Below are 26677 nucleotides of genomic sequence, written 5' to 3'. Positions count from 1 at the left end.
TTGTACTATACATTATTAAACGACAACACCAGAATCAGACACTATCAAAGAGATTTAGATTGACAAGATTGTTAACGTTTTCCATGTTTCAGAAAGTTTGTCAGACGTCCCGAATTTTCATTTGTACTTTTATTGAACGTAAAAACCAGACACCATATTTCATGTAAATATAACTGAGGGTTGCAGATTATTCTCATTCACCTTCTTCATCTTCTTCACCTTCCTCCTTCTCTTCAGTCTCTTCAGTATCAACCGGTTCACCTGCCTCCTCTTCTGGCTTTGGAGCAACTAAATCGCTTACCAATTGAAATGCCAAAGCGATCATGAGGCCCTGGAAGAAGCAACAAATTTTGATTGATTGATTGATTGATTAATTTTGGTTCATTTTACTTCGTATTTCTGTTACTTTTGGCGAAGATGAGGATGAGTGATGATATGATGAAATTGATTGATTTGATTTATTTTACTTCGCTTTTTGTGTCACTTTTGGCTAATTTGCGAAGATGGAGATGAGTGATGAAGGGTCACTCACAAATAACATCCATGTTCAGGCCGGGATTCGAACCTGGACCCCTGTGTATATTCCTTCTAATTTTTAGTTTCTCATATAAGTTTTCTGGAATTTCTTTATTGCAAAAGATTCTGCATAAAACAGCAGAAATGAAGTCTGCGACGTCTGTTCACGTTTAATATTTTGCTCTCGCTTAGTGTTGGAAGGATATAATCAAATTTTTTAATGTTATATACGTATCGTAAACACAGGGTTTTGAACTTTTTGAATTTTAACTTTTTCGAACAGAAGTAGCTTTCCTTTGCATTCTTTGTTATTTTGACTCAGGGCCGCGGAAAGGGGGGAGGGGGCGGTCTGTGCCACCGCACAGAGCGGCAAAATTTGAAGAGAAGAAAAAAATAAGCCTATTGAAAACTTGGAACTTATATTATATTACATAACTTGGAAGTTAATATATGACAATCCACAGTTTTGAAGGAACATATCAGTAGTCTCACTTTAAAACCACTGAGTGCCACTAGGGAGGAAGCAGATTCGATGCTTTAACTCAGTTTATATATCAAGTAGGAGAGGTCTAGGATGCGCTCCTTCAAATAATTGGCAACAAAACTGCCCAAATGGTCGTACATGATGTTCAGTGTATTGCAAACCAGTTGTGTGACTTTACATTCCTTTGCTCACTAGTTATGACTTTTACTACACGTATTGTAATGAACAAATGTCTTCAAAACATTAATCTACGATGTGTTAGATGCTATTAGATTTCTTGCAAATATATCAGCGCTTTGAAAAAAGCAGGAGTGATGAAAAATTTCAAAGTTTCTTAGACGCTACTTGGCAGCCTGTCAGGGCCTTTCTCCCTCCACTCGTGGAGGTGTCGGGGGCGGTGACCTGTGAGTCCCAGTTGGTGAGAAAGAATTGGCATCGTATTTAGATATAGATGATCCAAAGATAGGTAATACTGAACAGGGCCGAAATCGAAAGAAGAAGCAGTTTCATTATGATGAAACTGTTGAAGATCCACAAAACGGTACAAAGTTGATTTTTATTACCAGGTCCTAAACGATTATTTTAGCTCTAAGAGGAAGATTTGAGCAGCTTAAACATCATACTGTTTTTTTTTTTCAATTTTATTAATGATATTAGTAAGCATAAAGACATGCCATCTGATCTTTTGTCTGAAAAGTGTAGAAAACTTGCCGGAATGTTAACACATTAAGGCTACTGAATTAAAATATGAACTAAAAGTGCTTTCGGCTATAATAAAACAATTACACCAAAGGATAAAGGGTCATGATTTTGCACCTAATGTGAGTGTAGATGTATATGAGAAAACAAGAGGAACGAGAAGCTAGCTTGCTACCTTCATTTGGTGCAAAGGTACATAAACCTTAATCTTAAAACTCAGCTAGCTTATCTACAGTGTAGGGTTCTTTGTAGACAACGAAACCAGACAGGATGCCTTCCAATGGAGACGTTTAAACGAATATATTATGTAAACACAGGATACATGGAGTAAGAATTTTACATGATAAGCTACATTCTTCTATAATTTTCATCTCAATATTCTTCCTTCGTAATGGGCAGATCTGGATCGGGACTTCCTTCTTAATGGACAGTCTGGATTCCCTCTTAATGGACGTTCTGGGTCTGGACTTCCTTCTTGATGGACGGTCTGGATCGGGACTTCCTTCTCAATATGGAGGATCTGGACTTCCCTCGTTCTGGATCTGGACTTCCTTCTTATCTTATTTGTGAACTTTCCTCTGGATTTCAATTTATTTATGTTTTGACTATTTAACGAATTCCTTTATCCTTTTCCTCTAAGCTTTGGGAATAATACTAATATCCTCCCTTGGGGCTGCGATCGGGACGCGCCACCACTAACTAGGTACAACAGAGTGTATACTTGGTGCAGCCGATTGATATGCGCATCCAAGTAGGTGCTACGGTTAAACCAAAAAGTGCTGTGGGGCGTCGATCGGAACGCGCTCGCCACTGATGTAAACAAAATTTCCGGTACGGGAATGGTAAATCAACCAAACAGATGCAATATCTGTTCAAAGGCACAAACTTGTATCAGTGCTTTGACTTCCTTAATTTTCATATTAACTTACGTGTGATCATTGATTTGATTTATAAGATATATATATTAATTTACTTCTTTCATATTTATTCTTTGTCTTCTTATAATATATTCTATTGTTTTTCATCTTTCCAATTTGCTTTGTTCTTATTTATAAAGTTATTCACATATATTATGCCAATTCTTAACCTTGCACGCCTGGTGCTGCCATCTCTATTCTTCTTTGGCAAACTATTCACATTACTTGGTCCTATTGGGTACGTAACAAGCTACAATTCCAACCCGGATCCATTCGTTCAGTCTTTTATCGACTCACCGTGGAACCAGGCTAATTTTCCTTCTCCTTTTGATAACGCTCGGAAGACTGCAGCGACCGGATTAATCTTATCTACTTCCGGTTGGAACAGTGAATACTTCGTCAGATTTAAACACTCTAAACACCCGAACGAAATTACATGTAATTGGCTTTTCCTCTTTCACTTTATGCAAATAAATACAGGGTGTCCATACATTAAGTATCTATTTTGTTGAAATAGTGATTTTTACTCCAGGTGTTTTTCATGGTATATGTTCATTACACATTACTTTCAACATGGCACCATCCACATCACGACACACTTTCCATCTGTCGGCAGTGGCGCGAAAGACGCTCTGGAGCATAGCCGGTGTTAGGCTATAGCGGCAGTAATTTGCTTAATGCGGTTTCGGCTCCTCCAATGTATAATGAAGATATTATGCCGCCTATTGTTATCGACCCAACAATACTGGAACTTAAAAAGGGAGTACAGATCAATCAGGTAGATAGATGCATATCACGATATGCAGGTATTCAATACACTGGATAAATTGGTAAATGACTATCAATCTTTTATGTAACAGCATCTAAATACCACAAATATTGTATTCAGTACCCCTGCAGATGATTATGATAGAATTAAACGAGGTTTAGGTCTAAATTTTGTGGGAAATTTGCGAGTCGGGGTTATGAAATCATCAGTGAGCAACAATTCGACAATCTATTAGTAAATTAAAGAACACTTAATTCAGAACTTCATAAAATTACTTCAAGCTTAAAAGGAGAACACCAACAATTACATCTCTTAAGGTATCAGGTTCGTGAATCATTCAAACTAATGATGCAATTGTAACCATGAAAAAACAAATACATCTCCTACAGACTAGAACTATGGATATATCTTCAGAACTTATCAGAGATTAGACTGTCACTACATATAAATTATACCGTCCCGCTTTAGTCAGCCATTCTGCACTAACTCATTATAAGTAACTCCAGAAATTCAGAATTAAGAACCATATGTTTGCTTATAAAATTTCCTTAATTTTAATCACACCTCAGGTTTTGAGAAGAGGTTTAAAACGCTTACATTTCACTCCTGGGAAGAAGGTATACCAATTAGCAGTTCCACTTTCATAAGTAATGAAGTATTACACTATGCTATTGGTTCATTGTTTATTTACAGCAACACAAGTGGCAATTGATCTAAAACTTCCCCTTACGAAAATTGATGAAACGGTAATTTCAGAAGAATTCCTAGCAGTTCCCTTTTGATGGGTAAATAATACTTGTAATATAATACACCCACCTCTATTATCAGCAACAAGTTCTCAGTCTATTTGACTTCTAACAGGAACCTTTTTATCCACATGTGATCCCCACAATTCACCCATGTGTTATATTCCACGCTATGGTCACGACGCAACATTAGGAAATTCTTGTGCACAAAATATACGGCAAGGAGCCACCCTACAAGAACCAGAAGGACACTGCATGTTTCAGTACTATGAAGGAAATAGTGTTATCATTACTGTAATAGCTTCAAACCATTACGTCATAACGAATCCGCCTTCAGTGATAACAGGCGAGTGCCATAACGAGACGCTTAATCTCCAAACATATGCTAACGAACCAGGGGTACTAGAAATAACATTGCCTTGTCATTGCTTTCTCTCTATAACTAATTAAATATTTATCCCCTGAACTTTCCCTTGTTATAGTAAAACAAGCCACTACATAAAATTCTATCACATATTAACTGCTTCAGGGGGGGAAATTCCCACCATGAAAATAGATATGCTATTTGCCTGAACTAAAGCCGCAGAATTTAATCACTTTAACAATTGTTTAGATACAGCGTGGCCAGAAAAGATTCATTTCTTAAAGATTACAACTCAGACTGAACCTATATCGAAGTAACTTAGACAACTTGGAAGACTTACCGAATCTCCCTTACCCTGAAAACAGTCATATCAAATCTCCACTTATAATAATATTATTATAATATATAATTATTTTGATTGCATGACTATATATAGCTATATATATATATACAGGGTTAGTCAAAAGTATCGGGACAGGCCAGTAATAACGAGACCCGTGGACGGAGGAAAATCACATGTTGCAAGTGGGTATTGGTGCGGAAACTGCATTGAATGGGGGTGTGGATATCATGGCAGCCATCTTGGATTCCGCCATATTGGATATCACACAATATTTTCAAATGGAAAGGGGTATGTATGACACATCAATTTAGGCTAGAATCGTCCCACAAATGACAATACGAACTCACTTTGGACCTATCGCCATTCGTGGAAGAGATAGGGTGTACTACGTTTGACTGCAAAAAATGAGATTTGTCTGAAAGAATTGTTTACTGTATTCTTGAGGGTAACTGTACACTGCAAATTACAGAGAGCATGAACAAGAAAACATGACATTGACTTACAGAATGCCTCAAAGCAAGTGCTCACACTGCTTCCCGTCGACTGTCTGACAATACTATATCAACCGATCGTAAAAACTGCAAGGTGCACGTTGTAGTATATCCCGATAAAGCCCTATTGTTTCGTCCACAATGCGATTCCGTAGATCATTCAGGATAGTGTTGCCCACGGGACGAGACGGGACAGGCTTTTAAAAATTCGAGACGAGACGAGATTGATCATGTGTCCCGAGAACAAACGAATATTTTCGAGACGAGACGGCATTTCACAGCATTTCCACGAGACGAGACAGACCAAAGTCTTGTCTCGTGGGCAACACTATTCAGGGAGTGTGGTTTGGTGCGATACACTTTGTCCTTTATGTGCCCCCATAAAGTAATCCAGGGGTGATAGATCGGGAGATCGGTTTTCCTCAGTTCCTCCAGGCGAATGCCGGGATGGTACCTTACTTCGAGGCTGTGACTACTTCTCTTCATTTCTTCCTTTCCTGCCTCTAGTCCTTTCCCCGGGTTGCTTTGATAGTTTGTTGAAAACAACATAATATCGCAAATTACCGAATTAAAGAATGCCAGTCTAAACAGTCCTTCCTTACAACAGAGAAACATACTCTTTTGTAGCTAACAATCCTATTTGACGAATTAAGAGCATCAGGTACGTATTTGCTTTCCTTTCAAAGGACAGCAATAACAGTATTCGTCTGGATATGGACCCTACCTGTACACATCCCTTGTAGATTGTAGTCAACTTCCTCGAAGGTCAGTTGCATTTGTTATCGTCTTTGCGAACGTTCTGCATGTCGCTCATGTTGGTGAGTGTTGTGCCAAAGGAAGGAGATTTGTGTCAGTGTCAGTGGTCAAAATGGAGCTCAGTGAACGAGAACGTATTACGTCATTAATGATGCGTGGCTATGGAGATCGCAAGCGATCGTATACCGAGGTGAGACAGATATTTAATGCTACATTCCCTGAAGGTAACCCAATTTCGAAGTCAACCGTCGAAAGAACCATTCGACGTTTTGCAGCAAGTGGAAGTGTTAGACCGTGTACGATCAAGATGGCCGAAATCGTGTAGCGACCAGGCAGTTTCTTTGGATGTGTTACAATCTTCTGTGGATAATCCGCATACATGGACAACCAGCGTTGCCAACATGCTGGACATTTCCCAGAGTTCAGTGCAACGAATTTAAGTGCGCAGTAAGTGAGTTTAGGCACGAACTGACGAAGATGACTTTGATCGCTGTATTAAATTTTGCGAAGTATGATGCGAAATTTCGATAACGATAGTATTCACCTCAATGACATTGCATTCTCTGATGAAGCGTCATTTATGTTAAACGGACATGTGAACCGACATAATTGCCACTATTTGAACGATGAAATCCCGCATTGGATGATGGTACATCATACCCAGTATCCACAGAAACTGAATGTTTGGGTAGGAATGATAAGAGGCATCATTCTTGGCCCTTTCTTCATTGACAACAATCTGACAGGTGAGAAGTATTTGAAAATGCTTCGTGAGCAGTTTGTCCCTGTCATCCAAGTGTAGAGACGGGACTTTAATCGTGTTTTGTTCCAACAGGACGGAGCGCCGTCACACTACTTACATGAAACCTTTCCACAAAGATAGATTGGAAGACGACGTATGATCGAATGGCCTGCAAGATCTCCCGATCTATCAACCCTGGAGTACTTCCTATGGGGGCACATGAAGAACAAAGTGTATCGCACCAAACCACACTCCCTGAATGATCTATAGAATCGCATTGTGGAGGATACAAGAGGAGTTTCTCGGGATATTCTACAACTTGCACTTTTTACGATCGGTTGATATAGTATTGTCAGACAGTCGACGGGAAACAGTGTGAGCACTTGCTTTGAGGCATTCTGTAAGTCAATGTCATGTTTTCTTGTTCATGCTCTCTGTAATTTGCAGTGTACAGTTACCCACAAGAATACAGTAAACAATTTTTTCAGACAAATCTCATTTTTTGCAGTCAAACGTAGTACACCCTATCTCTTCCACGAATGGCGATAGGTCCAAAGTGAGTTCGTATTGTCATTTGTGGGACGATTCTAGCCTAAATTGATGTGTCATACATACCCCTTTCCATTTGAAAATATTGTGTGATATCCAATATGGCGGAATCCAAGATGGCTGCCATGATGACCACATCACCATTCATTGCAGTTTCCGCACCAATATCCACTTGCAACATGTAATTGTCCTCCGTCCACGCGTCTCTTTCAGACAAATCTCATTTTTTGCAGTCAAACGTAGCACACCCTATCTCTTTCACAAATGGCGATAGGTTCAAAGTGACTTCGGATTGTCATTTGTGGGACGATTCTAGCCTAAATTGATGTGTCATATATACCTCTTTCCATTTGAAAATATTGTGTGATAGCCAATATGGCGGAATCCAAGATGGCTGCCACGATATCCACACCCCCATTCAATGCAGTTTCCGCACCAATACCCACTTGCAACATGTAATTTTCCTCCGTCCACGGGTCTCGTTATTACTGGCCTGTCCCGATACTTTTGACTAACCCTGTATATATATCTATATATATATATCTATCTATCTATCTATCTATATATATATATATATATATATATATATATATATATATATATATATATATATATATATATATATATATATATATATATATATATATATATATATATATATATTTCGATTGTTAACCACTCCAATTAGCAATGTAGAAGCTCTAAATTTTAGTTTCAGTACACTAGATGATAATATTATATATGTAATAATATCATTAATCCTTATTTTATTTGGAATAATCATTTATTGGATAGGGAAACAGTACATGAAATGTTGCTGTAAGGCAACTCCATTTTTTAAACGGACCAATCACGCTCATTCGAATCCTATCTTTTTTATGAATGACGAAATTCCCAGACGTCATATTTCATCTAGGAATAGACCAATCCCTAAACCTACACCACGTAGACACAATCCTGGACGTATTCCAGTCCATTTAACTATGACAGTTTACTTCTTGTGTTGTCACGCGCTACGACTATTAGTGGACCGACTATGAGAACTTTTATATCTTCTAGTCTATACAAAAATCATATTGATTCTCCCATTCTTTATGACTATCGCTTCAATCTATATAGATTGGGAAAATTTACCCGCATCACTTGGAAACACCTCTATTATAACAGACCCGGCAGTACAAGGATGGAGTTATTTTAGAGCTACAAAAACACATGTGAGGACTTTATTCTTAAAAGACACAGACATTAACGAAATTTACAATCGTATTCAACATTTTCCAGCTCAAAATTGGGTTACTATTGACAATTTACCCCTGAAGGACTTATCCTCTTGTCAAAATACAATTCTACATCCCGCATTTATTCCGTTTCAACTCTTGCAAAAGTCACTTAACGGAAGTAATCCCCAAAACAAGTAACTATAACTATACCCTAGATATTGCTGTGAGAAAACTAGGACAATATTATAATATTCCCATAGTAGAATGTACTCACTTCCACAATTGCTTTAATAACCGTTAAGGTACACCCTGTGCACAAATCTGCAAAATATATTGCGTATAATATCAGACCACTGTCTTTTTAGTACTACGACAAAACTTGCACTACACCCCTATCCATTTCTAACATTTTATATGACACCAAGGACAAAATCTTATGCAAACCCCTTTGTGACTTTCCTTAAAACACCACTTTGTTTTATAACACCCTTACGAGACATGTACACCCCAGAGAATCGATGCTTACTTTTAATATTCAAAACAACGTGCCAAATCAAGTAAAATACTGCACTTTAAAATGTATTGATAACCCCTGGATTATTCCTCCGATACTGTTTAATGTTTCCTCTTATCTTTATTAGTCCCTTCTGATATTGAAATTAACGTAAAATGTGAAAGTAATCTTTTTAGCTTTTAACGAGACTCTCTTTTTGGGACATTGGTGATTCGTTGGGATGTCAGTACAATCTTTGCATATTTAACTCATGTTATAAGGATTCATTCCCAGGTATACACCCGAATCCTAGAAAAGCACAAATCTCAAATCTTATCCATTTGGTAGACCACTCTCAGACCAATCGGACAAACTATGAATGTACCCTAGATATACAAGAATCTCAACTACGGTAAAACTTCCAGAGAATGACAAGTCTGATTTCACTGTGTTTATTTGTATACATTTGGCTCTCTCTAATAACATGTATTTTGTTAAGCCTTATCCTTTGGATAAAGTATCGTATAACTTATCAGCCCTCGCCCCATTTCATAGCTGTACGGTAAACTTGGCAACATTTACAACACAGGTTCTGACGTCACGCTAGTTAATCTCGAGGCCTCGTGTCCGAGCAAGGAAATCCGCTCGACCACTTGGTCTCGGGTAGCGAAGCGCAACACACGCTTGGGGAAATTTCCAAAACAGTTAAGCATTCTAACTAAACCATATATTAATCAATTACCTATTCCGGTCATATAGGGCTAAAAATAACTACTTTAAAATGGGGGGTTATTATTTTTAAATTAAACTTTCATAGCTCACACTTTCTATGGCCGATAATGTTACTTGTGATTAATGTAAAGAATTAGTTTCGTGCTATAACCATTTAACCTATATATAAGGGGAGACAACACAAAATTACAAGGCAAGTCAAGGATGTAATTATTGGTGATTAATGTAAATGTTCATGTCATATTTATTCGAATTCTTGTTAATTGTATTTTCAAATTGTTAACAATTTACTGCACTAGTTATAATAAACTTGGAGGTGAATCTATTTGGTGTGTCTAATTGAAATATTTGCTTATAGTTACTAATTATCACTTAGGTCAATAGCTCTCACTACCAATGTATGTAGTTTTATGGCTAAAGGAAAACGGGTCGAGTTAAGCTATATACTGCGTGGTAAGATTTTCGCACGTAACTTGCTTCCCACTTAGAGGCAAATTACTTGGAGAGTCATAAACTGCCCGGAAACATTAAGCTAATAATGTTCCAGTTGCCATGAGAGCAACTGCTATGAGACGCCCCCCCCCCCCTAATATGAGGGCCCGAAAAGCTCGCCTATCTACGAAAGTATTCTAATAATTATTGGAAATAATTCGATTTACCTTTAGTGTCTTCCAGTTACAGATTCCACCTACAACTCATTGTGCCTGAGTGGATGTTGCTGCCATATTTCTAGGGCCGACCAACCAATGGTGACAGATGAAAACGAACTTACTCTACCTCAGTACCATCTGCTTCAGTAATAAACCCTTGTTACGGTAAGATTGTCCTGTGGAGTGAAATTTTCCTCCCAATTCCCCCATTTGTATCCGGACAACCCCGGTGAGTGACACAGACGTACTTCAATCCCCAGTGAACCGAACTTTCCATGTGAGGACATGCAGAAGGTGCAACTTATACCGCTCGCAATTCCAACTGGCGGCTGGGAAACCAAGGCATCGAAAGTTCCTCCTGGAGGGACGAAACAAAAGAGCGTAGGATACACAGCATGTTGCCAAACGTACTGTAAAACGGGGTGAGGGGTGAGGTTAGAGCTGATCAGCGCCATTAAAGCATAAAAGTTGCACAATATTACAAATAAGGACGGAAAATTGCCAACGTTGTAAGGGGAGAGCGATGTTACCCTCTACAGATATTACTTCGCAACTGAGGTAGCTGACACTCATGGAGCCACACACTCCCGAATACGATTGGTGGACAGATAGAGCTATGCAGCAAAAAGTAGGTCAACCGCCAGTTGGGCTTGCGATCAGTATAGTGATGTACAGACAGAGTAAGGAAAATTAACTTTTCATATCTAACATATTCATGCAATGAGAATTCAATAAAACCAAACATGTTGTGTAATCAATGTAATGAATCAGGTGAACTTTCATTGACTACTGTGTGATACAATTACGCAATGAGAAAGGAGTAGATACATTAAGATGTGAAATTTAATATTGTCATGTAAACCATACTTAATTCTTTACTTAACTATCAATATCAATTTTGTAACACATGAAGTAAAACATTGCGTTCAGTTTGACTTTGGGCCGAGATAGCGCGTGACGCAGAACGGCGAGGCATGGCGCAGATGCCGGCATTTTTGATAAATAACGTCCCGCTTATTTTTACGCACATATCTTTAGAATGCAGAGAATCGTATTTATATTGCATAATGAGTACTAACCTGTGTTATAAGAGTTGTTCAAAGTGGTGGCCAACTGCATTCACACATTCACAACATCTTTTAATGAAATTTTGATACCAAGTATACCCAGTGGAGGCACATAGTTGTTCGGATCTTACTTTAAACTGTAGGTCCAGTCCCGATTAGTCTTTCTGTGTATGACGTGGACTAAGACCAGCCGCTCACCGGATCCGACACGACCCGACGCGACGAGTCATTTTTGTTGCAAACCGACTCGGGGAAGGTTTAACATGGGGATCTTATTGGGGGGGGGGCGCACACCGGACGAAACATTTGACTCGAGCCACTTCGAGTCACGTTGCGACAGTTTGCGACAAAATTATGAATTTGGTATCGCAAGGAGCAGCTTGCGACAAAACGATTCGCGCATGCGTGAATCCATTCAATTCAGTCACAGACATCTAATTACAGACCAGAAATTTCAAGCCAAAATTTCCGAACTGGGAGACAGTATCATGGTGAAGATATTTTTATTTAATTGCAAATTAAACGTGATTGTATTCTGATACAGGAGATTGCAGAGACCGAAAATCTGGATGAGTAGATTAATGTTGGTGCATAAAATGTTTATGTTCAACCTGTGCGAGGTACAGTACAAAAGGTGAGACAAGAAACTCTCCCACCGATGTGCGGGGTCGGAAACGCGGCAAGCGCATGCGCGAACTTCCCTTATCGTGCACACAGTCAGGGTTGCCGAACGTCATAAATGTTGTGTGAGCACCGAGAAACAACGCGATCGACTTGCCTTTCTTCATTTAAAGTGTGTGTTTGTTTTGTGTGCAGTGTACTAGCTAGCATGGAAGCTTGCAGTTCAGAGAAAGCAAGTAAACTCTGTGGACGGAAAGTAATCCACAGCCAAGGGCGAGAAATTGTATATAATGTCAATGCATTTATGAAGGACGAGGTGGGAGTTCGTATGTCCGAAAAACAGTTGCATAGGAGGGTGGCTCGCGCATGTGGTGTTTCATTCAGCAGTGTGAGAAGAATTGTACTAATAGAAAGTAAACCATGCACTACGTTGAAGAAACACTTTCATACACCCCATAAAACACGAAAAATCAAAAGTCATATAGACGAGTTCGATGAGTGTGTTGTTAGGCGTGTTGTGCACGAATTTCACCTTACGGACGGGGAAGGTATCCGAAGGGTTTTGAAACAAAGAATAGAGTTCCAAGGCAGTGTCTGGTGTGTGTGCAAGATAATACGTGACCTAGAGTTTAAGTGGGAAAAAGCGGAAAATATAGACAATTGCTTATAGAAAAGGACGAAATAAGAAGTTTACGTTCATCGTACCTCAAAGCCATAAAAATCTTTCGTCGACAAGGATGACCCATTGTTTACGTTGACGGACTTATTTTCGCAGCTCGACAACAAAGAAAGAAGCTTGGGTGGATGGAATCGCGGCTGCCGTCAAAGCACCGGTGTCTAAAGGGCAACGTGTAATTGTTGTACATGCTGGCGGTTAATGTTCAAATCTAGAAAATGTTTTGGCGATTACCACCATGATATGAATGCCCAAAAAAATTTATATATATATATATATATATATTATTTTACTTCGCGTTTTGTGCCTCTTGGCTAATTTGCGAAGATGGGGATGAGTGATGAAATGATGAAATTGATGAATGGACATTTATAAACAACCATGAGTGAGCGGGATTCGAACCCGGGACCCTTGGCGTCGCAGCCACAGGGTCCGGAGAGAAGTTGATCCCAAATTTGACACGAAACAGTGTGGTTGTTGTTGACAACGCCACATACCATAACGTACAAATAAATCCTGCGCCTTCTTCCTCCTCCCGAAAAGACATTATGATTCAGTGGCTCGTTCAAAACAACACCCCCTTTGACGCACACATGTTCAAACCAGAATTGTATTCATTGGTGAAAATTAACAAACCCCGTTTGAAGATGTTCAAAATTGATTCCATCTTAGCAGAACACGGTCATTCCGTTGTATGTTTACCGCCATACCACCCACATCTTCTTGCTTAGTTTTCTTGTGTTCTCGTTCTGCGTAGACATTTGACCCGTATGCACTGCCAACCCTGCTTCTGTGCGTCCTTCCCCTACGTATGGCTTGGGCGTGAGGCCGCGAGGAGTTTCTTGTCTTACCTATTCTACTGTACGACATTTAAGAATTTGTGAACATAGATGATTGCTAATGCTGATTATATGGCTTTCTAACCTCTAACTACCAAGAATTCCTTAATTTAACGGGAGAATAACGTTTATTGTGATTTGTATGTCCGTAGGCCTAATATTGTGCGTACGTTGTCGGAAATTGTACAGTTCAGCCAGTTCAGTGGCGTATTCCGAAAATTTTACTGGTTTACCGCAACAATTGTTATTTATTGTGTATATTTTATTTACATAGAAATAAAACAATAACAGAAGTCTGACAACTTCGAATTTTCTGGCGATATATTTAAAAAGTTGGTTTACTGAAGGTAAACCAGATAACATGGAATAATACGCCACTGGTGCAGTTGAAAGTGTAAAGGTCATGTTAGTGACGTCGACAATACATTTAAGGTAATACAAACTGACTCGATTCACAACATATAAAATGATACATTAATTCTACATATAGCCTACATTGATCCATTGATTCAGCTGTAAACTGCTATGTACTGTTAACCTACTTCCTAATAATAAAATAAAGACCTAGACCTAATACGTACATGGACGAAATCTTCTATCAGATTTTAGCTAACTAACAAAATTACTCGTCGTGTCGCTTTGTGACTCATCGCGTCGTGTCGCGTCCTGTCGGATCCGGTATGCGGCTTGCCTTAAAAAAAAAAACTCCACCTGTTCAGCGGTGCATCGCCTATTTCATGTTTCCTTTTGGTAGGCTTTTAATGAATCACCCTGTATATCAAAAATGGGTAGAAAAAAGTGATAAAAGGAATTGAAAAATACCTACCACAGCGATTGACGATGCGAGAGAAATAATACCAACAACCAAAACAGCTCTGTTGATCGCCTTCTTGGCCACCTGGAAGCATCCTTGAGGCCATGCGCCACTGTGTCTGTCGTCAGGGTCCTTCAAGCATGTGGAGGGATACTGGAAATTTATTATTTCGTCGACTCTGTCTGCAGCCGAATTCAACATGCTTCCGAGCCAAGAGCCGATGAAAGGTATGAAACTCAGAGCAGTGTTGATGGCGTTTAGTATACCATTCAGTGTAAATTTTCCAAATAAGCCATAGTCGCTGGAACTGTCCAGTCCGCAACAGTGGTTCTGTTGAAAGATAGAATACATGTCTTTACAAGTGTCAGGAAAAAAAAATACGCACACATACGTAAGCATGGGCGTAACCAGACTTATTTTTTTTTTAGCAGGATGGGGCAAAACACTTAAATTATAAGTTCACAAAAAAACTCATAAATTCTCATTAATGCCTACCAACATCATAGCTTTCTTTTTTTAAATTCTATTTAATGATTTCAATAGCACTCCACCACGAATCACAATAAGCCGACTTCCGTGGTGAAGTGGTTAGCACAGCGCGCTACGACGCCAGGGGTGTCGGGCCTATGAATGGGTGTTCTTTGCGAGTGTATCTTCATCAATTTAATCATATCATCAATCATCTTCATCTTCGCGATTAGTCAAAAGTGGCACAAAAACGACGTCAAATAAGCCAAATATACCAACGATACAATATTTTTTCAGGGAGACAGGGCTAGGAATATATACTTGAAAATTCTGGCAGTACTTTATTTTGAATTATTTGAAAAGGGAATAACATTTACTTTGTACATTATAACGAAAAGAAAAAAAGAACCAAAAGGCACTTTTACCACTCGTTTTCCAGTTGCCCCTTTGCACCCCGTTGGTAACGCCCACACACTACAAGACTGAGCCAATTCTTGCACCCATAATTAGCTCAAGGGGGAGCTGTGTGCTTTCTTCCCTTTAATATTCACTTTCAGTTAAGTTAAGAATAATAAAAAAACAATATTAAATGTATGGAAAAATACAGTAACTATAAAAGAGATATTGGCAAACTTTATTTTACTAACACATTTCTTGGGTTAGTAGAGTGCCGGATCTACAAGTCTCGGGCCCCCTCGCAAAATATTATCAAAAACCCCCTCTACCTATCCCCACACACACCCATCCAACTCAATTTTTTTTAAAAAATGGGAAGGGGGTTATGTGATATAAATAGTACACTGTTTTCTCACACCTGGAAAATGATACATCTGTTACAATCACGCAGTCGTAACTTTTTCCTGATTAAAGATAGGTTGAAGAAACCTTCACCACTGCATTTCTAGTGAAATTCTAGCCTGATTTGATTCTAGTCTGACTGCCATGCGGGAAATCTGAGGTGGGTGATCTTAGGTCGGAATTTTTTCGGATTTGTCTCCGCATAAACCGGCTCAGGGTACACTCAGCCTCAAATCAAATGGTATCGGGGGGTAAAGGCTGTCGCAGCGTGATGCTGATCACATCACCTCCAAGATGACGGACATCGAAAATATGTGAGGCCCTACCCCCCCCCCCCATTCCCTAAATGCGCCTTCATGGCACGGTGCAATGTGCACATGGAATTTAACTTTTAATTTACCTGTATAGGGGCTATCCACGAGTAAACAAAAACATATCGAACGGCACAATCGATTGTGGAACTGTAGCACAGCAACTTCCGGTTCACGGCGGCCGGTTAATTCAAGCGCGCACTTGTGCCCTTTCTTCTCGTTTTGTATATCGGATGAAATGGATCATATAAAAGCACTTGACGACGGGGAGAAGAAGAGATATCAGGGCAAAGTAGAGGCCTTTGCATATAAATGGGATGAGCAACTAGGAAGTAATACGGCATTATTCCAGGATGAGATCCATTTGCTGATCGTCGTTGCATTTTGGCGATATTTGTAGCCTATATATTTAATAGAAAGTAATTTTTCCTATACAGCGAGAGCGCTAAGAGCATGTAAATCTTCGGATGCATACATTTATGTTTTAAGTGAAAAAGTGCGAGATGTACGGACATATAAAAAACGGAAAAAGGAGCTTCTTTTCTTCTTTCTTCAGTCAGGGCGAGCCAGAGGGATGCGGTAATGCACACTTGCTGGTTTCGTTCCCGTTTGAACGCAGAAATACAAAACACTCATTGTTATTTTAAGTCAATTTTCTGCTATTTGTGTTAAACATGACGATGAAGATGAATAATAAACTGGAAAAATTAATGATGGGACAAACACCACAATGACACACCATGGTATTCAAACCTAGGACCTCTTCTCTATCAACGTTGAAGAGATTTCCATTGCAATAGACGAAAATTAATAATAGTACCCGAACTTAATTTTATGGTTCCACAAAATAATATTTCCTCTGGTTGCACAAAAATTTATATCCTCTGGTTACAGACACAAAAAAAAATCTGGTTATACAAAAGTTTAATACAGTTCGTGTGTACTTAAGAACGTAACGTGTAATCCATCTCACTATGACCGAGCATCTTTTGAAAGGAAAAGTAATATTTTTGCTCATATCACTAAACCAGAGAGAAAATAGAGATTTGAATGATTTATCTTCTACCTTTATTGAAGTGCAAGGGGTGCGGTACACAAAATTTTTGGTTGGGAAGGAAACAGGACGGGATATTTTTAAAGTCCTGACGTTCAAAACGGGAAAAATTATGTTATTTCCCGACTAAATTGGGAGATTATAGGGGCGAAGAATATTAAATATTACCCGATACTAAAGAAAATGTTAATTATACACACAATTTCACCCTCGGGTGAGGATTTATTTTGCATTTCTGGAATAAAAACTGCTAATTTCAATAAATGTCGTACATTTAGTACAAAAAAACATGTAGGGAATAAACTACTTTTAAACTCTATCGTTTTTTCCGAAGTCTGAATAGGAACGGGATTTTTTTTCAGGTCCCGACTTTTTGGATTCCTGCACATCCGTTGTCATTACTGTGGAGTCTACTCCTGCTAATGGGCTTCCAATTTTCACGCCTGACAGCTTGAATGCAATAATTTTGGCGCCTAGATCTCGAGGAAATGGATGAAGAGAGATCCGTGAAAGATTATTTAGCCCTGATCGTAGTTTACATCCTTCTTGTACACACCCATTCGTTCCTTTCATACATGACATAATCTCAGCACTCTTTAGCAGCATGTTGTGAGCCTACGAACCGGAAGTTGTTGTGCTTCAAGTATGGCATCCGCGCGAAGGCACTTCCTTCCGGTGGATAGCCTCTATATATTGTATTCGTTCCTGTACCCCTGAGCAACTAAGTTTGTTTCTTACATACGCATATACGAACCCTCTACTATGTCAATGGCTTAGGGCCCCCTAAAGGTTTACTTATCTCTGGATACTGCTGGGTTTTGTGGCTTGTAGATCCGGCACTGGTTAGTAGATCTACGAGGGGTGATCAGGTTGCTCCGACCCTAACATAGAAGGAATGACGTCACGATTGATTTTTTATTTTGTTATTGTTTAGTGATCCTTTATATGCTTTTAATCTGAATTGCAAGTCTAAGTTACGTACAGTTTTCTTTTTACAGGGGTTTAACTGAGTGAAGTTGTGTCAATCTGCCAGAATGGAGAAAACTGAGGTGAGAGCGGTGATCAAATATTTTGTGAAGAAGAAGTGGGCGATATCCAAAATTCATGAGGACTTGGTGGATACACTAGAGGACAGTGCTCCTTCATACAGTATGGTGAAGAGATGGTGTCGTGCGTTTAATTGTGGGAGAGAGTCGTGTGAGGATGAAGATGCAGGTGAAGCACCAAAAACTGTCATGACGACCGAAAACATTAACAAAGTCCACGATATCGTACTGAAGGATCGTCGAGTCACTATCCGTCATGTTGCTGAGATGCGCGGCCTGTCATATGGCACTGTGCAAAACACAATTACCCGGGAATTGCAAATGAAAAAAATTGCTGCAAGATGGGTCCCTCGAAACCTCACCCCAGATCAGAAGCACACCCGAGTGCTCATCAGTCAAGAACTTCTTGCCAAGTTTCGTGATATATAGACAATTTCCTTGCCCGATTTGTAACTATGGATTAAACATGGGTCCATCACTTCGACTCAGAAACAAAATCACAAAGCATGGAGTGGAAACACCCACATTCTCCACCAACGAAGAAGTTCAAGGTGCAAACGTCAGCCAAGAAGGTGATGGCCTCAATTTTCTGGGACTGCAAGGGTGTCCTCCTTGTGGACTATCTACAAAGAGGCCAAACCATCACTGGCACATACTATAGTGACCTAATCCAGAAATTACGTGATTCCATCAAGAAAAAGAGGCGTGGGATGTTGATCCGTGGTGTGCTCCTTCACCAGGACAATGCACCTGTCCACACCTCACGCATTGCGAGGGCCGCTATCGCAGATGCATCGTTCGAATTCCTGCCCCACCCACCCTATTCCCCAGATTTGGCCCCCAGTGATTTCCATTTGTTCAAACATTTGAAGAATGACATTCGTGGGCAAAAATTTTCTGATGATTCTGAGGTGATAAGGGCTGTGGACTCATGGTTAAAGGAGCTGTCGGAAGAATTTTTTTTGCAAGGTATCCAGGCGTTGGAGCACCGATGGGAGAAGTGCATTGGAGTTGCAGGGGAGTATGTTGAAAAACAATAAAAAAAATGAAACCCTATTGACGCTCTTTCTATGTTAGGGTCAGAGCAACCTGATCGCCCCTCGTAACAGTACGGCTAGTCACGTAAAAAATATTAGAATAGGATAATGGATTAGGATGTCACTGAAGAAATGAATAGGCCAAACAGATTATTTACCAGAAAACTTACTTCTTGAGTTTTTTCACATAGGTTTAAACTTTTGTGTATGTGTGCATATGCGAGTATAAATACAAATTTTAATTAACTAACTAACTCTCTAGCCTTCTTAAACCCAAAGACTTATGGTTGCAGCAACACAAGCCTTCCATCTGTCCCTATTCTAGGAAACATTAATCCAATCTTCTTCATCCTTAACGATTTTCTTTAGGTCCAACTCTTATTATTTGTATTGCCTATAAAACACACTACATATTTCTTGCACACACACACACACACACACGTGTCCATCCCCCAAGGTCAATGACGCTTCCCCCAGATATTGTCATAATCCCCATAAAGTATTTAATTTGCTACAGCGTGTCCACTACTATCCTATTACTGAAAGTCACTTTCTTAAAGCATTAGCTGAACACTATAATTGATCTTCCCCCTAAATTCTTCGTTTTCTTCACTTAACGGATTAAATATGGTGCACCTAGTAGCAAAAGCGACTTGGAACCAGCTAAAGTAAATTGATTGCTAAGGAAATATATTTTGATTCTCACTTAGCCTATATATTTATATTTTAGAAAAGAAAATATGGCGTGGTGTAATCCAATACGTGTATTATATGTAATTTAATACGAACCAATATGCTAAACTATGGGGCAATGGTGTAAGCAAACTCCAATGATATTTAACAGAATATCGACTGTTGTGGGTGACGCAACAATTGTCCTTGCGCGAACTGTGGAAGTCTGTCACACAACAGCGCCTCTTCGAGTTTTGTTTGAGCTTTTGTTTTAAGTCTGCTTTATGCACAGAATGCAAATCTGGATTGGGCCTACAGTTTAAAGTTCGATCCGAACCACTATGTGCCTCCACCAGGTTTCGAACCTGGGACCCCTTGACTACAACATTACGACTACGACATCGAGAAGGCCTTCAGTGCGTCTTGGAGTACACTACGATCATACTTGCAAGTTTTATCACTCAGAAATTACGTATTTCTGGAACCATGTTGATATGACCTTTTCTTTCTTTGCAATGTATTCCTAAGTTTTGCCTCGTGTTTTCGTTACACCTTGTATCACATATAAAATATTTCGTAATTGCCTCTCTTAACCTTAACGTTGTTCAAATACAGGAATAGTAAGGTGACTTTGCATTTACCACTTTGATTTATCCCAGTTATGTACTGTTTTCATTCGAAAATTAAGATTTCCTCAAAATTTCCGGTGGGATTGTAGCCCCATCAGCTCCCCCTTGCGTACGCCAGTGCCCTGAATGTACATATTACTCACTAATTGAGGGATGAATCAAAAGCTGTTAACAAGCCACAAAGACATAATAATAAATATTTGCATGCACTACTTTACTCACCTTGGTTTCCATCGTGCCCCATTGTACACCATTCTCTTTCAAATCAAAGAACCTGGATTTCATGTTTTCGTACATTTTGTTCGACTTCCTCTGCACATCTATCCTGTGGGTTAACGCCATTCCACCCGTAATCAGCTGGATCAACAGCACCAGAAACAAACATCCGATGGACTGAAACGCAGATAATGTTATAGTTAACATAAACCTCTGGAGAATTACAAGCTCATTTCATTTCTAGACACTACTCTTGTGCCCAGCTGCATGCTCTGTAGCCTTTTGCGCAGCCCATGCGCATAAATCTTCTGTTCACCGCATGCGCAGTAATCTTTTGCGCAGATCCTTAAACTTAGATTTCAAATCGCCATAGTTCTGGCTCTAATTATCCTAGAGACAAAAATGTTCACACATTCTTATTCTGCAGGACATCTGCCTAGGCCCTTCAAGGGCTGTAGAACCACGGGTTATTGTTATTTATTTTATTTTATTATTTTGCAGGAAGAGATCTTTTGAACGTGGGGTCACAGGACGGGTCTACTCGTAAATTTAGAAATAAAGACATAATCGTAATCCTACACATGAAACTTGTTCCAAACGAAAGAACGGCTCGTTCCGAGTCGGAAATCATTTGCAGTATTCGACGTGGAGGGCATCATCCCTTCGGTTAGGATAATTGACGTATAGCAGCCATTTCCCAAGGCTGGAACAAATACCCCCTCCCTTTTTTTAGGAATTTTCATTTCGAGCACGAAAACTATTAAAAAATCAACTGCAGAAATATGTAAAGTAAATGTATTTACTGATTGTTCCATCACTTCCGAAACTTTATCAGGCCCGTAGCCAGGCAGGGGCCAGGGGTGGCTGAGCCGTCATGGGACGTTGTTTCATTCTCATAAATCTTTATATCCTAAATGTGCAGTTTTGGCTCTCTATCCGGATAATGTAGAGAGGAGATATATTGGTAAAAGGGGATGAAGGAGCAAAGAAATGAATGAAATGTCCGAGGTTTGAGTCAAGAACTTCGGAGTGTGTTATCATGACCACCACAAAACAGCAGTCAGCATCGTTACTTGTTACACCATTTTTATTGTTCTTAAAACAAGTAATACCAAAGTAGAAATTACAACTGCTGTAAGTTGTTAAAATATTACTTACAACTTGCATCCAAATGACGTCAGACACGTAACCAGCAAACCCCACGATAGCAGAAATAATTATTAGGAGTATTCCAATAGTAAACAACAGTTTTATGGGATAGCTCACGCCTAAACTCATCACTTGCAGTGCATTCCCATGCTCCTTCTGAAGATAAATTCCATAACCAATGAATATAATTCCAACTAGCTGCAAAGATAAGAGGTAAAACATTCAAGCTTACAAATAAAAGAAAACAAATAATGAGTAACCATAAAACAGAAAAACAATGATTGACATTGGAACAAATGAGAGTCCGACATTTTGGTGCAACCAACATGTAGCTTTGTGTACAGAAACAAATTAATGTTATTGTTAATTTATTGCTCTTTATTAGATTCCTTACATACAAGCAATGTTACATGGAAAAGTTATGGGCAAGACCTTGTAAGTAGCGAACTATATGTGTCCTATTATATGCAGCCACATATGTTTGCCTATAATATGTTTATCCTATCCTATGTTTGACATCAAGACGTATAAAGCTGGACGTACCGAGCTCTCTATCTGCACATGGATTGTGTACAGCTGATAAAATAATTCTTTGGAAAGTTCTAGGCTGGTGTTAGTTCCAAATACAGGGTGAGGCAGAAAAACCTGATGATTTTTAAAATGATACAACACAGTAATGTAAATAAAAAGAGTTTAAGTACAAAAATCCATTGTGAATTAGTTTCTTCCCACTATGATTGATTTAGTTTATTTTACTTCGCTTTTGTGCCACTGTTGGCTAATTTCGAAGATGGGGATGGGGATGGGTGATAATAATATGATGAAATTGATGAATGGACACTCACAAACACCCAAACCCAGACCGGGATTCGAATTCGGGACCCCTGTTCCTACTATGAGATATATTCACCAACGAAGACATTTTCTAAGGAAGAAACTAACATTCAGTATTTAGTCACTGAAACGTGAAAGCGAATGCTAAAGGTCAGAGGTGAAAGGGTGTACAAGGATAAAGATGCCCAGGCACCAAAGTGTGTGGCACCAAAATTACCAAGCACCCAAGAGTCCTGGCACCAAAATGTCCTAGACCTGGAACGGAAATTCGTGCTCCAAATTACAAGACGCTTTGGAGTGGTGGTGGCTTATATACTCAAGGTCAAAACTGGTTCTATGTCAGCAACTCAACTGGCAGGCAGCCTAGACTTAAGGCTGGTTTACATTGGTCGAGTGAGCGAGAGAGTTACTGGGACGAGTTACTGAGACGAGTTACTGGCCTGTCTGCTCGACTCGACCCATCTATGGCGAGTAGTTGTTTACACACTTTCTATTCGACTCTAGCAAAGTGGGATAGTGGCTGCAGTTGTTTGGTGCTCTTTTGACAGAATGAACCCATCGACGTCGTTGGCGATTAAAAAAAGCTCTAATACAGTTTACCCTTTTTCTTTTTACGGGATGAATATAATAATGCACGAAGACATGGCCAGAAAGAAAACTAACTTTCTTGATTTTTTAATTAATTTTAATTATAACGTAAATTCTTTATTTTCAATTTTACTTCTACGCTAAATACATCAAGTCCCATGTCCTGCACTTATGGCCTCGTACGCCCGAGGTTTCTTATGTTTGTTCCTAAAATCGACACAAATTCCATGGACACTCATGTTCACGGTACAGTTCTAAAAACTTTATATTTTCAGACTTGGATCACCTCCTATTCATGGTTGATTTATATATATATATATATATATATATATATATATATATATATATATATATATATATATATATATATATCCTACATACACACACACACACAAGCACACTTACAACACTCTACCACAACACAGACTATACTCTCCTCAGAAAGCGTTTACATTGATCGAGTGGTCTGTCGATTTTAGGCGCGAGTGAAAAATTCGATGGGGGGAGGAAGCAACTGGCTCCAGTACTCTTCCAGTTGTTTACACGAGGAGAGTAGCTCGGTTTACCATACTCGCTCCAGCTACTCTCCCGTCTACTCGTCCAATGTAAACCAGGCTTCACACAGCAGACACTGAGTTGCATAAACTATCAATATATAAGCCCTCATATCTATCTGTGTGATCGAACTCATGCAACTGTGTTTTCCGTGTTCAGAAAATACCAATCCCATAAGTAATTTCATACAGTTTCTTGAACAAACATGTGGTGAGTTTATGTTGAGATAGCTTAGTATATGACATGAATGCCAGTACAGCAAATGTTATTTGCATCTGTAATACTTTCTGAATAATGGATATTTAACACTTTTCGATTATTAGTTCCTTAATAGAATGAATGAATTAATCTTTACTTGTTTCCCAGGCAATAATATAAATCGATCGTTGATTTCTTATCAAATGAATTAGATAGACAACTATCAATGGCAGATATTTAAACGGATTGAATAACATATTTTATTAGATTTTATTATTGACTAGAACAGAAAATTCGACGGTTCAGTCAAGAATATGTGCCACTGTGTTAAGTTGTTAATTACTAGCTCTTTCAAAGCACTTGCTGATTAGTACACTACAACATTAATAACAAACACCTTGCATTTCTTATGCATTTTTCAAGAAACTTTTACAAGTGAAAGGGATTTCAACGTTACCGTTAGAAGATTGAATTTACGTATTTATTAGCTTACACCGTTTATTTTTCTTTAGGTTAGTTATGATGTTACAACAATGTCCCTGAAGACTGATATAAAGTTCATTACAGGGCCAACCCCTAAATATCTATTCTTCAAAGAAATGCTAGACCCTGGTCTCATGGCACGTTACAAAACTCACTCCGATTGTAAACGTAAGATTGTCTTTTTGAATGAAACATTCAAGATTTAACCACAATCTATAGTTTCAGGCGCAAATTTAAAGAAACTCGGACCTTACGTTTCTCACAATCTTTCCGAGGCGTGTGGCTACCACATGTCCACCTGGTTGTCCTTACAAAAGTTGACAACATCGAAGGAACATGTGTTGGTCACACGCCTCTTCACTGATCGTCAAGATTGTGAGGGAGATAAGATCCAAGTTTCTTAAGTTTGTCCGGAACTATACAATGTGTTTTAGTCTAATTTCAGCACTTCAACACTGGCTTCTTTAAATTTCTTAACATATCATGCTGCCCCTCCCCCGTTATCCTTTTCCCAGTCCCCATTATTGTCAGCCTATTCTTTCTTTCACACATTCACTAACTTCTCACATTGCACTCTTTATCAGCACAAACAACGCACAAAAATTATCACAGACAAAACTATTGACTAATATGACTAAACCTAACCTAAAGTTATTGGCTATTTATGTGCCGTTATGTATACTTTCTGTATACATATAAACTTCTTTAATAAAACACTCAAACGCTGACCTAGGCAAAATTTATTGTATAAAAGTACACTATTACCGTAACGTTTACACCCTCTAACAGGGCTTTCTTCACACAAAGATTCACAATAAATTGATGTAAAAATTCAACCATCGTATATACTATACACTAGCTGCAACCAACTCGATGTTGGTTGGATCTTTAAGTTTGAGTGTTTTATTAAACATGGAAACAAGGCTTAACAGTGTTGCCAATAAACTTCTTCTGCCATACTCTCTTCATGTTCAAAATTCGTTACCGTTTTCGTTGATGGACACGTGTGAGACCAGACCGTTGATACAATTTTCGTTCATTTGAAATACAAGTATTTCCCTTTCGGCGTAAAGGCGGAATGGAAATAGACGAAACAGAAATTCCAGTTTTACCTAAAATGGCGGTTGAGTCAAAATTAATCACATTATCGTGTACTCATAAGCCATTAGGTGAATGGAGAATACACGGTGTACATCCCTGTAAGTTTTAGAAGACCCTGATGTCCTGTAAAAACTACTTATTTGATAATGAGTGATAACAGTCTGGTTACATGATATTATATTTCACTAAACCTAGTTGTAGCATTTATTGTTGTAATCTTGAGATTGGTTAAAAGAGTGATAGGTAGTAAAGTAAGGAAATATAGGACTATAGAACCTTTAACTAAATATTGAATCGATTCTACCTTGTTCATAATTGTACAGCCAACGGCAAAGATAATAGTAGGCAAATTGTCCATCGGTTTTTCATTATATATTTAATCTACATCCTGTGTTGTTTAAAAGAATGGAATTATGTTTATTCTACTTATTGACGCTTTTATTTCAATTCATCATCATCATACTGTGGAAAACAAAAGAATGAAAATTGTGATTGACAATTCAGCTATTGTTTCTTTTGCCGTCGGGTGTACGTACATTGTTAAGTATGTGTAAAGACAACAGACATGTAGACATACATACGTTTTTATGTGAAACATAATCTGAAACATAATTTGCTTCACATTTGTGTGGCTAATTGTCGAAGTATGAAGTCAGAAAACAATGATTACTTTTCTTCCTGATATATCACTAATTCTGGAAATACCACAACAAAACATTTCATAATATATTGGGATAAGAATAGCAAATTCATGTAATAACCTAACAATAGCAAAAACATATTTTCAATCTACTGAATATATATGTTAATGTGAACTTACAGCGATGAATCCATCTCCACAGAAAAATATTATTTTCTTCATCTTGCTTTTTCATACCTTGATACTACATTTACAAGATTCGTGTCTTGTATCGGTTTCAGGCTTCATCACTGCCTTCAAAAGGCAGAAAAAAGTGCATTTAATTATAGCAAGCTATAAATCAAAAACTTAGAGCAGATTTAGATAACAGAGGTTGAGATTCAAGGTGAAAATATAACAGTTGGTCAATG

General features: G+C 38.7%; 1 protein-coding gene across 2 annotated transcripts; it reads right to left on the bottom strand.

Moving 5' to 3' along the window:
* Positions 1-26628, bottom strand: LOC145988247 (uncharacterized). Of its 2 annotated transcripts, none has more exons than XM_083123111.1 (5): positions 26505-26628; positions 21878-22066; positions 20726-20896; positions 14501-14818; positions 1-331 (listed from the first exon to the last, which is right to left on the bottom strand). In XM_083123111.1, the coding sequence occupies exons 1-5, from the start codon at positions 26553-26555 to the stop codon at positions 194-196; spliced, it is 867 nt and encodes a 288-aa protein (XP_082979237.1). In that variant the 5' UTR covers positions 26556-26628; the 3' UTR covers positions 1-193. The 2 variants fall into 2 exon arrangements, with proteins under 2 accessions (XP_082979237.1, XP_082979238.1); XM_083123112.1 differs by having other exon boundaries at positions 26448-26626.
* Between the last annotated feature and the right edge of the window lie 49 nt (positions 26629-26677).

The sequence above is a fragment of the Lepisma saccharinum genome, chromosome 5, assembly GCF_977018435.1.
Source record: "Lepisma saccharinum chromosome 5, izLepSacc3.1, whole genome shotgun sequence".
Lineage (NCBI taxonomy): Eukaryota > Metazoa > Arthropoda > Insecta > Zygentoma > Lepismatidae > Lepisma > Lepisma saccharinum.
The sequence above is the reverse complement of the archived record's forward strand: the minus strand, read 5'-3'. Positions and strand labels throughout refer to the sequence as shown.

Coding starts and splice junctions, on each gene's coding strand:
- LOC145988247 (XM_083123111.1), bottom strand. CDS start 26,555: ATGAAGCCTGAAACCGATACAAGACACGAATCTTGTAAATGTAGTATC. Junction 20,897..21,877: donor ACGTCATTTGGATGCAAGTT/GTAAGTAATATT, acceptor TCTGCGTTTCAG/TCCATCGGATGTTTGTTTCT. Junction 332..14,500: donor TCGCATCGTCAATCGCTGTG/GTAGGTATTTTT, acceptor TGCTTCTTCCAG/GGCCTCATGATCGCTTTGGC.